General features: G+C 36.6%; 1 protein-coding gene across 1 annotated transcript in view; it reads left to right on the forward strand.

Moving 5' to 3' along the window:
- Positions 1-17,405, forward strand: part of LOC119850665 — a 71,917-nt gene that overhangs the window by 32,423 nt on the left and 22,089 nt on the right. The window contains exon 5 of the mRNA XM_043507122.1: positions 14,373-14,433. Coding sequence (XP_043363057.1) covers positions 14,373-14,433 — 61 coding nt within the window. The remainder of the gene's footprint in view (positions 1-14,372; positions 14,434-17,405) is intronic.

A 17,405-nucleotide genomic window follows, 5' to 3' on the forward strand; every position in this document is an offset into this window, starting at 1 on the left:
CAATCTCTAATGCATTTATCCTCACAACAAAGCTGTAAGGTAAGGAAGTATTATTATCCCCATTTTACAGATGGGGAACTCAAGTACATAGAAAGCCTGTGGCAGAAGACAGAATTAAACCCAGCTCTCCCAAGTCCAAGGCTAGCACTAAGCATTAGACCAGGACTCCTCCCTCCTGCCCAACACGCCCCATCTTCACCTCTCCCTTCTACTCCTATCACCCCCCATCCTCCATCTTCTGCCCGCTTCCCTTTTAATCCAATCATCCCCCGTATCCATGCCTCTACGCACCCAAATGTTGCCCCTTCCCCCCCCATTCCTATCCACCACCCGTTACTTCTAGTCCCTTTCCTCCTCTGCTGTCCCCACCACTGTTTCCTGTCTTCCACAGTTTCCATGTACACCCCCACTTCTGGCAACCATCCCCCCTCCCAAACTGCTTCTGCTGACTTGAGCTGCCAGACTCAAACAAATTACTACTGACATGTGCAAAGTGAGATTTTTTCAGAGGCTCATATCTTTGGCCAAATTTGGGCTTTTTTTCCACAGGAATAGTAAACAACACATCCCTGACACAAAGGCCACCCTCTTCACAAATTTCAAGTCCCTGCTGCAAATATGGAAATGCTAGAGATTCTTAAAGAAACAGTAGTAAAAATTATTTAACATAGGCAAAAATATGTATTGTCCTGAAATCTAGTTCTCACAAAAGGCTGGATCATTGTTGCTAAAATTTAAAAAAAAAATCAGACTAAAGCAGAAAACTGGCATAGAAAGTTTGAGTCAGAACAGTTTAAGTTTGGTAAAGATAAAAGCAACTGAAAAGAGTGTCTTTTAATGGGAAGATTCAGGCAACCTTAATTTGCAGACATCTACATCTAAAGTGTGCCACCTTTAATTAAAATGTTTGTCGGTACCACACACCTTGAAATCCAAGCCCTGCCAGTGTCTCTCTCTTATCACTTCATCCACCTAAATACATTCATTTTTATTAAATATAAACCCCCTATGTGAATGTATAAATATGGTTGCACATTTAAAATAGAAATAGTCAGCAACAGGAGAAGGCGAGAAGATCATCCTTCTGTTCACTGTTCCTGGGGCCTAGAAGTGGGAAGATTTTGGCCAGTCCTTACAACCTAACCCAGATTCCACAGGTAGTCTGTAGCCTTCCATGGCTATTTTATATTGTTATTTATCACTCATCACTGCAGTGTCTGAGTGGGGATTCATTAAGGCGATCCCAGTTGCTATGAGCCAGGGTTACCCAAGTTGCTACAAAAGGAATGACATTAAACAGCTTCCCTTCCTCTTGGTTCTTGAGTGACAATCCTTCTTAGCCACTGGCTAGAAGAGTAGCCTGTGGATTCCTCTAGACAATATACGCCCATATACAGGAATAAGTTTTCAATCCTATTTCTTTAGGGTAAAGATGAGGAAGGGTCATTCCAGTTGGTAAAATGTTTTTTCAGAATCTAGTCAGAGTAGTTTGAAGTGGTGCTTTTGTGAATGAGGCAAACTGGATCACGTTAAAGTTCCTGCAGATATCAGGTTAAATTTTCAAAAGTACTTAAAATGAATTAGGAGTCCAACAATCATGAAATTTAATGGGATTGGATTCCTAATTCTTTTAGGTGCTTTTGAATTTTTTACCTATTATTTGCTCTCTTTTTGTTGATGATAAACTGTACTAGCTCTACACAGATACATGTCAGGAGCTAGAATTCTAGATGTCATTGGCAAAGATTTCTATATCTCAGTTCAAAAGGGACACCAGGCTGCATGAAACACAGTCCACTCTCACTTTACCTTTTCTTTTGTCACTGATTGAGATCAGCAACATAGTCTAAAGAGTCTTCATAGGATTTGGGGAACTTACTTCTTCTTAGAGAACAAATTCCTCTTGAGAGACTGGATCATCCATTCTTTCTGATCTCAGTTGCTCTTTCAGTCTTAGGAAGGTATGTGTCTGCATTGTGGGAGAAGAAGGATGGTCTTATGGGTTAAAGTACAGGATAAGGCCTCAGGAGATCTGGATTTGATGTCTGGCTCTCTTTCACACACTTCTTGCGTGACCAAGTCACTTAATCTCCCTGGGTTTCAGTTTCCCCTGCTGTGAATAATACCTTCCTCACATAGGCATTGAAGCTTAATGCATTAAAGTTCATTGAAATTCTTGGATGGAAAGTGCTACAAGAGTGCAAGTTATTAAGTGTGATGACTACAATATGGCTAAACTCTGTTTTGCTTTCTCCATATCGGCAAGACCAATCATATAATAACAACTATAATATACAGTTGTGAGTTGGTATATTTGCTTGGTAGAGGGGCAACAATGGACTTAACCCTGCTCAGAGCATATCTAGAAGACATGGAGATAAAATGCCAGTGAACACCATTGTACTCACTACACCATTTTTCCCAGTGCTGACCTGTGAAGATTCACCAGCACTATTGCAATGCTGGGAGAGATCCCAAAAAAGTCTTGGGTAGACAACCCCTTTGACACAACCACCTATATATTTTTGAGGAGCTTCTCTATATGTGTTCCTTTTCAATTTTTCATACATAGTCAGTGATTTCCCAGAATTATTCTTCAGGGGAATGGGAGGTGGGGGGTGTCTGTGAGACAGAGAGAGAGAGAGAGAACAAATATTCTCGTTCGTTTCCTTACACTTGCTAAATCATCTTCCAGGTGGGTTTCTTCAGATGTGATCTCTGTTCTGTTTTAAAGAGACAGTGTATGCAGAGGAAAATATTTTTTCTCCTCCCCAGCAGACATGTAAAAAGATAGCAGTAAATTGTTAATACAGAATCTAGAACAACATACAGTTGGATAGCAAAATATGTATCTAGGATATAGATTCCCAGCAGCAGTTCATGGAACACTTTGTGCTGGTCTGTAAAGAGCTGGCAGATCACATAATGCTGGTTCCTCCTCATTTCCATCTATTAAATTTTGGTAATACAGCTAAGAATGAAATACTTTCCAAGTATTATTTTTCCATGTAAGCAATTGCTACAGTTGCCACAGCAATGTGATGTGATTACAGAGTGAGGAGGTGGTCAATGTTATTGTGAATGGGATACTGTAGTCTAGGACACAATCTCTTTTTTAATATATGGACCACACAATGAAAATGTTTGAGAACTGCCTGATCCAAGGGTTATTTAAATCATTATCAACTAGAGCTGTCATCTAGTTTCCATTTAAAGGAATGAGGATTCATTTAAGGAATGAGGATTCATTTGCAAGGACATGGAAATAGAATCACTCTGAAGAGATTTTATGTATCAGCTTTATGATGGCACACAAATGTGAAATTAGTTAAATTCTCCAAGCAGTCAAGAAACCAGGAATACTTCATTAGAAGTATTTTCCCAGCTACTGGTCAGAGTGCCTGGTTATTTGAGCAAGGACAGAGCAGCATAAGTAAAGAACCACAGCTCATTGTAAAACGAAAAGTCAACGTGATACTTCAAGTGGCATCAAGTTCTTTGGCACAGGAACCAAATTAGTTGTTTCTGGTAAGTATTTTTATTCTTGATTGTTTTTCTTGTGATAAATAGAATCAAAGGACCAAAAAAAATTGTACCAAATAATGAATATAAGACAAGGAATTTGCACATAAGCCAAGTATTGCTCTTGATTAGAATGTGGAACTCCCAAGGACACCAATTGATTGACTGAGGGGAGTATTTGGTCCTAATAAGTTAAGTGAGTACAAGTGTAAAAGGCTGGAATATTAACTGAATAGATGTTAAGAATCAGGAAGGAGGGAAATGGAGAGCTTTAAATTTAAAATATTGGGCCAAGTTCGTCTCTCGTGCACTCCATTGAAAGAGTCCAAATGCCAGCAAGTGTAAAATTCAAAGAACAGGTTTCAATTTCACAGGTGTGAGATTTTTAGAACTTTTGTTACTGTTAGGGTTATATCAGTGTTTGATGACTAATGAAGGAAAATTCTCTGAGATGAAACAGTGTTCAGGCTCTCAGTACTTAGTTTTATGAAAGTAATTTTTCCCTTTTTTGTATAATATTCTTTTCATAGTATTTAAGCCACAGAAACAGTCCAATAAATAATATAAGTGTGTTAACAATGTTGAGTACAAGAAATATATATTTATAATTCATTGCCAAGAAATATGATATATTTTCTAAACAATACATTAAGAGCATGTTAAAACGTAAAGTGAAGAACAGAGGTTGTGATTTTCCCCAGATCATACAGGGAGAGCCAGAAACAAAGACAAATTCCTCAGTCCCATTCTGATGCTTTAACCACAAGACCATCCTTCCTATCCAGGCACATTGGAGATCATAGAACTAAATCCTGCTCATCCACTGAAATTAATGGAATTGCCTGGTGATCAGCAATTTTCCCCAATCAGTTTGCCATGGAGTGATGTATATGAAGGAGCAGAAAACATTTTCGATAGAAAAAGGCACAGGAGTTCACAAAGTGCATAAACTCAGTTTAATACTCACATAACATCCTGGCCTATAGCAAGTCTTGTTTAGATTGTGCATTTTGAATTTAAAATTCAGAACTCGAATTCAGTGAAATTCATACCTTTGATGATTTATTTTTTGATGATTTATTTATTTTGATTTATTAGCTTTTGTAAAAGATTTCAATGATGTGAGTATGGAATAAAGAACTTTGGCTCCGGCACCAAACTGTTGGTTTCAAATAAGTTTCTCAAGATGTTTTCAAAGCATACATTTACTCTGGGCATTTACTCTGCATGTTATCCAGGACAAAATCAAGCTATTCATAAATATACTGGGTGAAATCCTGATTCCACTGAAGTCAAAGGCAAAACTCCAATTGACTTTATTGGGGTCACTAGTCTCTCTAAATCAGAAAGCACAGTAACACTTCACTGAGAACAATGGAAAGTGTTTGGAGATCTTGTTTAGCATTGTAAGACTGTGAGATGATTATGCAAAACTATTCAGAAGTGGAACTAAGCCTATTGTTAGCAGTAAATGTGAAATGTAGAATTAATGTTCTTTATACAATATAGCATATTTAGCACCCAGTCCTATGAGGTGTTGAGGTACTTCAATGTTCATTAATTTAAATGAGAGTTGGGGATGCTCAGCACTTGCAGAATGTGGCCCTTAGATAGCACTAAAGAGTACATTTATAGTAACAATAAATTTATGCAATTGTGTTTTCTTTCCTGATAAAGACTCCAGTTCAGTAAGGCACTTAAGTATGTTTCTATTCCTATTCAGCAAAGAATTTGAGCATGTGTTTAACTTTAAGGCCAAAATGCAGTAAAATCTTCTTGATTCCATACAGTAATGGGGAATAAAGAGCTTTGCTTATTTTTTACATAAAGACCAGTTATGTGATTCAGGAAGACAGATATTTTAAAACATATTTTCAATTGTTCAAATGTTTTAGTCATGTTTGGATTTAAGGAGGTTCAGAGTATTCTGTGTCTTTAAGCATATTCTTCCCTCTCGATCCTGCTTAATCATCCTTGCTGAGTGCCTAATCCCTGTGTTGTACAAATATTGCTGAAGAGAAAATGTTTTCTGTTAGTAATATTCCAGATTACTCCAAATGGCAGGAATTAGCCAGAATTTTCCCCATGAATATACCCATTTTAAAGGCTATATTCTACCCTCAATCTATTGTTATTATTAGGAGATCCATTATGGAATGATGGCAGTGTCCAGGCTTCATTTTATAAGCTCAGCCAGTGCACCACAAACTAAAATGTAATTTGTTCCTTTCCTCAAAATATTCAACACCCTTAATCTAACCCATTTTATCAATGGCATTTATTTGCCCAATGCCCATGGAAATTCAATGATAGTTAGACACCAAAATGCCTTTTCTGCCTTTGACAATCTCCCCCACAGTTTTCACATTATTTTACAGGTACTCTCCTTATTTACTATTTTATTGTGATGTCGGAAAGTAATTTATATAGCAAATCAGATTTATTTTAAAGCAACAACTACTTGTTCATTAACAAAAAGATACCCGCTCTGTAGATTTTTGGAAAGGATTTACTCACTGTGATACTACTAGTGGTGTTGTCATCAAAGTATTTGGCTCTGGTACCAAGCTCATTGTAACAGGTAAGTTATGTGGTAATTACAGTAATGCAAAGATAAAGAGCTTATTGTGATCATAGAAAAGCTTTTTATCACAAGTAATGTCAACAATTGTAAGCTCGATCTTGTGAAATACAGAACACTTACAGTGTGGTGCTGAAAACAGACAATTCCTGTAGACTTCGATGGCAGTTAAGGGCTGTCACCACCTCATAGGATCTGACTCTGAAAACACCAACTTTTCAATCCCAGAGCAAACCTGCAATTTTTACTGATAGATGTAAAGTAGATTTTTTCAAGTTAATGAATATTTCTAAAGATCAGAGATTTAATGACATTTTTCAGAGGATGTGCCACCATAAACATGAGGGTCCTTGGTCCAGTTGCAAAAATTTGTCTTAGCTTTGATATTACTCTAATTCTTTCACTAAAACTCTAATTCTTGCACAAAATTAAACAACTGTGAAATAAGTAACAATGTCATGCTTCTCAGTTAAAACAAAAGAAGCAATCTCTGAAGTAGTCAGCAACGTCATAGCTGAATTCCTGTAGCTATATCAATGTAAGTGAAAGAATTCGGCCCTAGAGATTGTCGTCTTGTGTGAAGTGCCTTGACATTGTAGGCAAACTAGTGGTTGCATGTATTCTTAATAGTGTGTAACAATATATACTTAGGGCCTGAGTCTTCTTTGCCCTGCTTTTTTGAAGCCATTTATGCAAAGTCAATGGGAAATCCTAACATACTGATTAAGTAGAATGTTACACCCGATTTACATTGGTATAACTGACTGCACAAACACAGGACAAAGGAAAATCAGGTCCTTACTCTCTCAGAATCATGCTATGCACATTTATATAAATCATCTAGACTGTCTGTCTATTTTAAACCTTAATTCACAATCAAGTTTACCTTAATATATTATAGCTCTCAGCGAAAGGTAAATTTTTGTAATGCTGCCTATTAAAATGAATACACTATCATAATTAATTCTAAACATATCAGATGAGGATCAGTGTGTTGCTGTAAGTGAATATTCTGTGGTATTAAATATGTAGATACAATTTACTCAGCATTACAGTTTACAATTGACAAGTTTTCTGTACTCTTTGTATATGCAAGATTCCCATAGATTTACCAGATATTTTGACTGTGTAAAGAATGGAGAAGCAAGTCTATGGTATGTGTAGACTATTTATTACAGCATGAAGACCCTGAGATTGCTCACTTGATTTATTAAGTATTAAAACTAAAGGAAAAAATAAAATGTTTTAGTAATAAAATATCTTCTCAAAGAGAAATATCAAATATTGGATAAGTAAGTTTCTCCTAAAAAAAAAAACCAACACACCTAAGATCATGCTGAAATTCAGATCTTGTAAGAAGTACTTCCACATTGGAAACCATTATTTACTTAGAAATTAAGATCTGATGTTCCCAGAAATCTGTCTTATTCTGAGCCCACTGAAGCCAAGAGAAAGAATCCCATAGATCTGAATAGGTTTTAGTTCTGGACTAAAGCGAAGCCACACATTTAAAACTGATTTTGCTCATGTTTCAACACATCCATTTCTGCACACACACTTGCTGATTATTTATGTACACAATTCAGAATTTATTTTGGATAGACACTCATTCCATCTTGCATTCCATGTGCATATACAACAATCCCCAATCTGGACATGCGCTTGCAAAAGTCAGCATGTAAATGTGACTCCAATTTCTAAAAAAACAGGCTCTTAACATCTAAGAGAAATGCCAGACAATCATTATTTTTTGCAAATCACAACATCACTGGGCAGGAAGCTCTGTAAAAGTCACTTAAATACATACGAGACTTGAGTGAGTAAATGATTTGGTAAACCTACTGTAATGTAAACATACTATTCAGCCCAATCCTGCATTCCTGGGTGTTTTCAGTGCCTATGGAATGCAACATTGAGCCCCAAATGTTGAACCAGTTAGTGCTGGAGCATGAGGATCTGAATTTTAAAGAACAGAAAAATCAATCCTCCTTATTTGGTGACAATCTCCAAAATGAGGGAAAGTTCTTTAATGAAGGGATTTTTCTTGGTTAGGATGTCTTCCATCAGCTGTCTTTATTTGCTTTGAAACTCAAAATATTTAAAATTCTTTTTGACACAACCCCAGTTACAGAGTTATTGTTTGGTTCCATTCCAAATAGTTTCAGAAAAATCTAGACTAGCCAGACAGCACAAAAATAAGATGGAATCATTTTAGCAGAAGAACCTTCACAAGCTTTGACATCAGTGGGACTACTCACAATGCATAAAGTTAAGCACACGTGTAAGACTTTGAGGGATCACGGCCTTAGTATTTATTAATCTATTTTTGTCTCAGTTGACTAAAGACAATGGCTGACATCATCAAAGGAGCTTTCAAGGGGATTTGGGCACCGAATTCCTTCTTGCTGCCTTTAAAAATTCCAACCAATATATTTTGTGGAGTATAGGCCAACTAAATGGCCTCTAATTTTTTACCTAAAATTAAGTGTTGGAACAAATGGAGAATGCACAAGATACATGGTGCCCATTTGGGGACCTTCAACACAACTGAAATATTGACAACCTTCCGTTTCTTCTTTGTGATGGACATTTATAACATGAGAACGTTGCCTCTTTCTGCAGAGAATACTTCTTTGGCAGTTACCTGGGTTGGGAACCTTATTCTCTGGGTTGTATCCCACGGTGAGAAACAGGAGACAGAAATTAGCTGCAGTAAAAGTGTTTGAACCTGCTCATTTCTTGTGATAACTCGTACATTCAATATATTGTTTAAAAAAATGTATCACTTACAGTCAGCCGTGTGAAACGAGCAGATGGATAATGATTTTGGTATAGAATTGTTTTTCAACCCGATTTAGTGTTTATTATTTCATGCACTTACAGAAACTCAGTGATTAAATGAGAATATTTTCATCCTTTCTAATTAAAACTTTTAATAAAAAAAAGTGTGGTTGCGTTTTATCCAACCCTATAGCATGTGATAATGTTAAAAATTGCGTAAACTGAAAAAATATGTTTAGATCAGCTCCATTTCTAGAGTGACAACATTAATACTGTGGCAGAATTATTTAAAAATAATTCAGGAAATACAGCAGAAGTTCACTAATTGGCACTTTGCTAATCAGTTCGGATTTGGACACAACAGACAACATTCCCTCTATTCCTCAGCAAAGATTTGATCGCTGAGTTCTGATGAGAGCTCCATTATTAGTAATGCTTCAGAATCAAGATTTTCAGAAGTGGTTGACTACAGTGAGGCTCCGAAATACTTAAGTGGCTTGCTTTCAGAAGTGCTGAGTTATACATGTTAATGTATTTTCTGTAATTTCTCAAAATGGCTTTCAGCAAAATTTCCCCCTGAAGTGATATTAACTGTGTCCTCAGAGCCCGCACTCCAGCTCAAGCCAAAATATCTACACTGCAATTTTAGCCCTTCAGCCCCAGCCCTGCAAGTCTGAGTCAGGAGACCTGGAACATCAGGAGTCTTTGATTGCAGTGTAGACATACCCTTCCTCACATTATCATCGTGGTTTTTAATCTGCAATTTTTGGTTAACTATAGGAGAGATTTTCAAAGTAGGTCTTTACTTACCATATGTGCCTTTCAAAATCTCCCCTAGTTTATTAAATGCTCACTGGTTGGGTAAGTGAATTGAGAGTGGTGTAGATGTTAAGGTTGCCTTCACTTTGATTTCCTTGATATTTATTCATTACACTGTCAGGAATTGCACCGTTATTTACATTAGGGAAGTGCTTTTGTATGGGATAGCATCGGAGTTTAAACTGATTATTCTCAAGACTGAAACAGCATCTTTGTAACCCAGCAATTAAAGACAAACAATTTTGGAAAATTTGAGCTAAATCTATTTGGCTGATTTTGAATTTTGAGAGTGTGCCAAAACAAAACACCATATCTTAACTCTCTTAAAAAACTTAATATATTGTCTCCACACTCCATTTCTGAGTATTCCTGGAATTGTTTTGAAATGAACTGGAATGTAAACTTGTATTTAGGATAGATTCAAAAGGTACAAGGCTCTGCCCCTGCATCCCCACACCTCTGGGGCACACCACCCAGGGTGAGGTAGAGGTTCAGGGGCTTCCCATAGCCACCTGGGCTCCCTGGTGGCTCTTATTACTGCCCAGCTCCTGGTTAAAGTACAGGATTGGGCCTCGGGAGATCTGGATTCAATGCCTGGCTCTCTTTTACACACTTCCTGCATGACCAAGTCACTTGTCCTCTCTGGATTTCAGTTTCTCCTGCTGTGAATAATACATGCCTCACATAGACATTGAAGCTTAATGCATTGAAGTACATTGGCATTCTTGGATGGAAAGTCCAACACCAGTGCAAGTTATTATGCATGATGATTAGACTATGGCTAAAATTCAGTTTTGCTCTCTCCATACTGGCAGGACCAAATCATGTTACAACTACGTTGTTATATAATATATGACTATGACTTGGTATATTTGATAGGTAGAGGGGCAACAATGGATTTTGTGAAACCTCCTGCTGTTGCACTAACATTAGTAAAGCCCCACTAAGGACACCAAGTGCAGCAGAGCTAGTGCTGGTGTTTTTATGATGGTGTCATTTAACCCTGCTCAGAGCAGGTTTACAAGACATGGTGGTAACATGCCAGTGAATGCTATTGCCCTCACTACACCAGTTCTCCCAGGGATCACCAGGGAAGATTCACCAGCACTATTGCAATGCTGGGAGATATTCCCAATAAACTCTTAGGCATTAGAAAAGCCCTTTGACACAACCACCTGTACATTTGGGAGGAACCTCTCTCTGTATGTTCCTTTTCAATTTTTCATACCCACTGTCAGTTATTTCCCAGAATTATTCTGCAAGTGAGGTGGGGGTGGCTGTGGCTGTGTCTGTGAGAGAGATCAAATACTCTGGTTAGTTCCCTTCCAAATGCTCAATTGTCATCCACACTTTTTGTCTGAAATGAGGTGGGCTTTCTCAGATGTTATCTCTGTTCTGTTTTAAAACGTCTGTGTATGCAGAGGAAAATTTTTTTGCCCTCCCCAGCAGCCATGTGAAAAGATAACAGTAAATTGGTAACACACAAACTACAACAATCCCAACATACAGAAAAATATGTATCTAGGGTAGAGGCTCCTAGCTGCAGTCTATGGAGCTCTTTGTGCTAGTCTCTAGAGGTGGCTGATCACAAAATGCTGGTTTGTCCTCATTACCTCTATCAAATTTCAGTAATACAGCTAAGAATGAAATTCTCTCCAGATATCATTTTTACATGTAAGCAATTGCTACAGAGATGTGATGTGATTGTGACGGGAGAAGGAAGAAGTGGTCAATGCTATTGGAAACGGGAGAGGGGTTGTAGACCATGAGACAATCTCTCTTTTAATATGTGGACCACACAATGAAAATGTTTGAGAACCACCTGATCCAACAGTCTGTTTACAACATTAAAATAAAATAGGAGCCATCACCTAGTTGCCATTTTAAAGAGTGAGGATTCATTAACAGAAAAGTTGCAAGGACATGCAAATAGAATCACTGGGAAGAGAATTTATGCATCAGCTTTATGGTGGCACAGAAATGTGAAATTTGTTAAATTCTCCAAGCAGTCAAGAAACCAGGAATACTTCATTAGAAGTATTTTCCCACCTACTGGTCAGAGTGCCTGATTATTTGAGCAAGGACACAGCAGCATAAGGAAAGTACCACAGCTTCTTGTAAAACGAAAAGTCAGCGTGATACTTCAGACTTGATCAAGTACTTTGGCACAGGAACCAAGCTAGTTGTTTCCAGTAAGTATTTTTATTCTTGATTGATTCTATTTACCAAAAGAAAAACAAAGGACAGAAAAGATGTACTGAATAATTGCATATAAGCCAAGGAATTTGAACATAAGCCATGTATTAGTCTTGATCTGAATGTGGAATTGCCAAGGACACCAGTGGATTGACTGAGGGGAGTTTGGGTCCTAATGAGTAAAGTGAGTACAAGTGTAAAAGGCTGGAATATTTACTGTATAGCTGTTAAGAATTGGGAAGGAGGGAAATGGAGAGCTTTAAATTTAAAATATTGGGCCAAATTAATCCCTCGTGCACTCCATTGAAAGAGTCCAAATGCCAGCAAGTGTAAAATTCACAGCACAGGTTTCAATTTAGCAGGTATGAGTGAGTTATTGTTAGTGCTATATCAGTGTACCTTGATTAATGAAGGAAAATTGCAATGGTCTTCAGGTTCTCAGTAAGTGGTTTTACAGAAAATATCTTTTCCCTTTTGTGTATAATGTTCTTTATCTGATTAAAGCTACAGAAACAGTCCAATCAATACTATAAGTGCTAGTTAAACTTGAATACGTAACAGTATTTATGATACATTTTCTAGGAAATGTCTTTTTCTAAACTATACATTAAGATCATGTTAAAACGTAAAGTGAAGCACAGAGGTTGTGATTTGCCCATTGTCACATAGGGGGAGCAGGAAACAAAGGCAAATCTCCTGAGTCCCACTCCAGTGCTTTAATCACAAGACCATCCTTCCCATCCACATTTGAGATTGGAGGACTAAATCCTGCTCATCCACTAAAATTAATGGAACTGCTTACTTACCAGCAATTCACTCCACTCAATTTGCCATGCACTGATCTATGTTAAGGAGCAAAAAACATTTTAGGTAGCAAAAAGGAACAGGAATTCTCAAAGTGCATAAACTCAGTTTAATACTCTCACAATTAAGTGGCCAATAGCAAGTCTTGTACAGACTGTGGACTTGTATTTAAAATATGAACTGTAGCATGAATAGTAAAGTACTTTGGATTGGGCATCAAACTGGTGGTTTCAAGTAAGTTTCTCAAGACGTTTTCAAAGCATACATTTACTCTGGGCATTTTGTATCCTTGTTATCCACGACAAAAAGAAAGCTATTCATGAATATATAAGGTAAAATCCTGATTCCACTGAAGTCAAAGGCAAAACTCCAGTTGACTTCAGTGGGGTCAGGATTTCACCCATGATGTTCTTTCTGAATTAGAGAGACTCAATTACACTTGCGTAATCAATGAGAATAATGTAAATTATTTGGAGATCTTGTTTAGCATTGTAACACTGAGATGTTTATGTAAAAATATTCAGAAGTGGAACCACTTATTATTAGCAGTAAATGTGAAATGTAGAATTTATGTTTTTTTATACAATGCCGTATATTTAGCACCCCATCACATGAATTGTTGAGCTTCTTCAATGCTCATTAATTTAAATAAGAATTGAGGATGATCAGCACTTGGAGGATCTGGCCCTTAGCTAGCATTAAAGGGTATATTTTTGTAACAATAATGCAAATGTCTTTTCTGTTCTAAAAAAGGCTCCACTTCAGGAAGGCACTTAAGCACGTGTCCATTCCTATTCAGCAAGGTATTTAAGCATGTGTTTAACTTTAAGGCCAAATCAAGGCCAAAATGCAGTAAATCTTCTTGTTTCCATACAGTAATGAGAAATAAAGATTTGCTTATTTTTACATAAACATAAGGTGTATATATAATAGACGTAATCCTTTTAATAAACTACGATATTGATCCAATAATATGATTCTCAAATTTATTTTTAAAGATGATTTTCAATTATTAAAATGGCTTAGCTATGTTTGTATTTAAGGGGATCGAGAGAATTCTGTGTCTTTAATTAAGCGTGTTCTTCCCTCTAGATACCGCTAAATGGTCCTTGCTGGGTGCCTAGTCTCTGAGACAAACAAATATTTCTGTAAAGCAAATGTTTTCTGTTGGGCAATATTTCTGATTACACCAAATGGCAGAAATTAGCCAAAATTATTCTCATGAATATACCCAATTTAAGAGCTATATTCTACCCTCAATCTATCGTTATCATTAGGAGCACCATCATGAAAGATGGCAGCATGCAGGCTTAATTTTATAATCTCAGCCTGTGGACCCTAATTTAAAAAGTAATTTGTTCCTTTCCACAAATTATTAGAAAGAGCTAATCTAAACCATACTGAATCAGATTAATTTTAGGGACAGAACTTCAATGACACGTAGGTGCCCAGGAATGATAGTTAGATGTCTAAGTGTCTCTTGCCCCTTTGAAAATCTTTCCCACCATTTTCACATTATTTTACATGCACTCTCCTTATTTACTATTTTATTGAAAAACCTGAAAGCAATTTAAACAGCAAATCAGATTTTTTTAAAGCAACAACTACTGGTCCATCAATATAATGATACTAGATCTGTACAGTATTTTGTAAAGGATTTGCTCACTGTGATACTTCTAGTGGCTATTACTTCAAAGTATTTGGCTCCGGTACCAAGCTCATTGTAACAGGTAAATTAAGTGGTAATTACAGTAATGCAAAGATAAAGATGCTTATTGTGATCATAGAAAAGCTTTTTATCACAGATAAGGTCAACGATTGTAAGATCGATCTTGTGAAGTACTGAGCACTGAATGTGAGGTGCTGAACACCATCCATTCCTGTAGACTTCAGTGCAAGTTAGGGTTGTTAGCACTCATAGGATCTGATCCCAAACACATCAACTTTTCAATCTCAGAGCAAACCTGCAATATTTACAGATAGATTTAAAGTAGATTTTTTTCAAGTTAATTAATATTTCTAAAGATCAGCTGTTTAATGATATTTTTCAGAGGATGTGCCGCCAAAAGCACATCTGGTCCTTGGTCCAGAGGCAAAAATTCATGTTAGCTTTGATATTACTCAAATTCTTTCACTAAAATTCATATACATGCATAAAACTAAATTGTAAAGTATGTAACATCATGCTTCTCAATTAAAACAAAAGAACCAATCGCTGAAGTTGTCAGCAACTTCATAGCTGAATTCCTGTAGCTATAACAATGTAAGTGAAAGAATTTGGCCCTAGAGATTGTCATCTTGTGTGAAGTACCTTGGCATTGCAGGCCAACTGGCAGTGGCAAGTATTCTTAATAGTGTTTAAAAATTTATACTTGGGGCCTGAGTTTTTGCAAAAAGAAAAGGAGTGCTTGTGGCACCTTAGAGACGAACAAATTTATTTGAGCATAAACTTTCGTGAGCTACAGCTCACTTCATCGGATGCTCTTGCCTTGCTCTTGGAAGTCATTTACACTCATGAAAAGTCGATGAGGAAATGCTACCATTCTGATTAAGTTGCATGTTTCACCCAGTTTGTGTTGGTATAAGTGACTGCACAAACACAGGACAAAGGAAAATCAGGTCCTTACTCTGCAGAATCACACTCTGCACATTTATATAAATCAACGAGAATGGTCAGTCTATTTTAAACCTTAATACACAATCAAGTTTACCTCAGTACCCCTATAGCTCTCAATGAAAGGTAAATTTTTGTAATACTGCCAATTAAAATAAATACACGGTCATAATTAATTTTAAAAATATTAGATCAGGATCAGCATGTTGCTTTAAGTGAATTTTTATGATATTAAGAATGTAGATACAATTTAGTTGGACAGTTTTCCTAAATCCTCTTACCTTTATAAGAGCTTGCACTCTTTGGCAGGCAAAACTCCCATGGCTTTACCAGCTGTTTTGACTGTGTAAGGAATGGAGAAGAAGGTCTGTGATATGTGTAGATTATTTGTTACAGCATGAAGACCTAAGATTGCTCACTTGATTTATTAGTGTATTAAAACTGTAGAATACAATAAAATGTTTTAGTAACCAAATATCTTCTCAAAGACAAATATCAAATATTGGGTAAGTAAATTCCTCCGAAGAAAAAAATAACCCTAAAATCATGAAAAAATTCAGACCTTGGCACAATTCTAAGTAAAATCAGTAGGAATTGTGGCTGTTTGTGCCAGAGATGAATATGATTACAGAATTATGAGAGTCGGAGCTTTTCTGTTCTAAGAAGATGAGGTGAAATCCTGACTCCACAGAACTCAATTGCAATGACTTTTGGGCCAGAATTTTATCCATGTTGTGTAAACGTACTTCTTAGCAGGGACAACATTATTCACAAGTATACTGAAGAAGCAGAAATTGCTTTTAAAGTCCTGTATAGTGAGCAGTCCTGATTTTGCTCTCAGACTAGTCATTCCTCTTTTTAAACTGACTTCTCTCCATTCATTTAAAATGGAGTTACACTGATGTAAATCTGGAGTAAGTGAAAGCAGGGTCAGGACCTACCAGAATTCTACAGAATTCTTGCTTAATGGAATAGATGTGTAAAAAGATTTGGAAACAGAACAAAGCTTACTGCTTTCAACAAGCATGACATAGGAATAAATGTGCTTCTCATATTGTATCCATTAAAGTGCATCTAGTCATCATTAACAAAGTTTACATTAAAATGATATAACTAGATTCTTCCAAACACAATATTCTAGAAAAAACCTGGCAGGCTCAGAGCAGAAGCCAAAGATTGAACTGAATATGGAGACTGAACTATCCCCTCTCATCTCTAAAGGTTGTCCTTTCAGGACAAAATTGACAGGGCTTGGTGGGATGGTGTGAAGAAGCTTCCTCTGTCCCTGCCTGTGTTGTATCTCTCCTGTGTAGAAAGGAATTCAGTCTACAATGCTATCTCTTTGGCAAGTTTCAGAAGCACTTGGTCATTTTATTTTAAAATAAGAAAATTAATTCACCAAAACTTTACATGAAGTTTCATAGCAGAAATAAATGTAAAAGTATTCGGCATGCTTATTAAAAGATAGACCCAAAGATCATATGTCACATTATAAGATGGAAGTTACTTGTTTTTTTATAAAACAGAGTGCATTAAGAACACAGTGATCAGTGTAGATCATTAGTTATAAAGTACAAAGGAGCTACCATTACTGATAATTATTTTGATTATAAGATTCTGAAGTGGTCTAAGGTTGGTTTAAATTGGATTGCTCCCTTTTGAAACAGTTCTAGGTATTGATTTTTGACATTACCGACTGAATATAACAAACTCTTTATAGAAAAAATTTATAAGTATCTGATCCAAAACCCATTGGCCCTAAAAGACCAAATCCAAATTTATGGCAGAAAGTGATGTGCAGCTGTGAGCAAAGAATCTTCAGAGGACAAGTGTCCACCTGAAAAACTTCATCATGATAGGCATTGTTGCTGGCACTTTTAGCAGAAATACCAAGAATTTAAGGGATATTAAGAATAATTTACCATCTCATCCTTTAAAGGTGACCTTTGAAAATAGGTTTCAAATATACTGTTAGGACCAGATGAGAAATCCAGCAGGAAATAAAACAGATTCTCCAGCAATGGTACAAAATCACCCATCACAATTTACAATGGCATTACTAAGCACTGGACCACTGTTGTAGAATGC

Source organism: Dermochelys coriacea, chromosome 2 (genome assembly GCF_009764565.3).
Source record: "Dermochelys coriacea isolate rDerCor1 chromosome 2, rDerCor1.pri.v4, whole genome shotgun sequence".
NCBI lineage: Eukaryota > Metazoa > Chordata > Testudines > Dermochelyidae > Dermochelys > Dermochelys coriacea.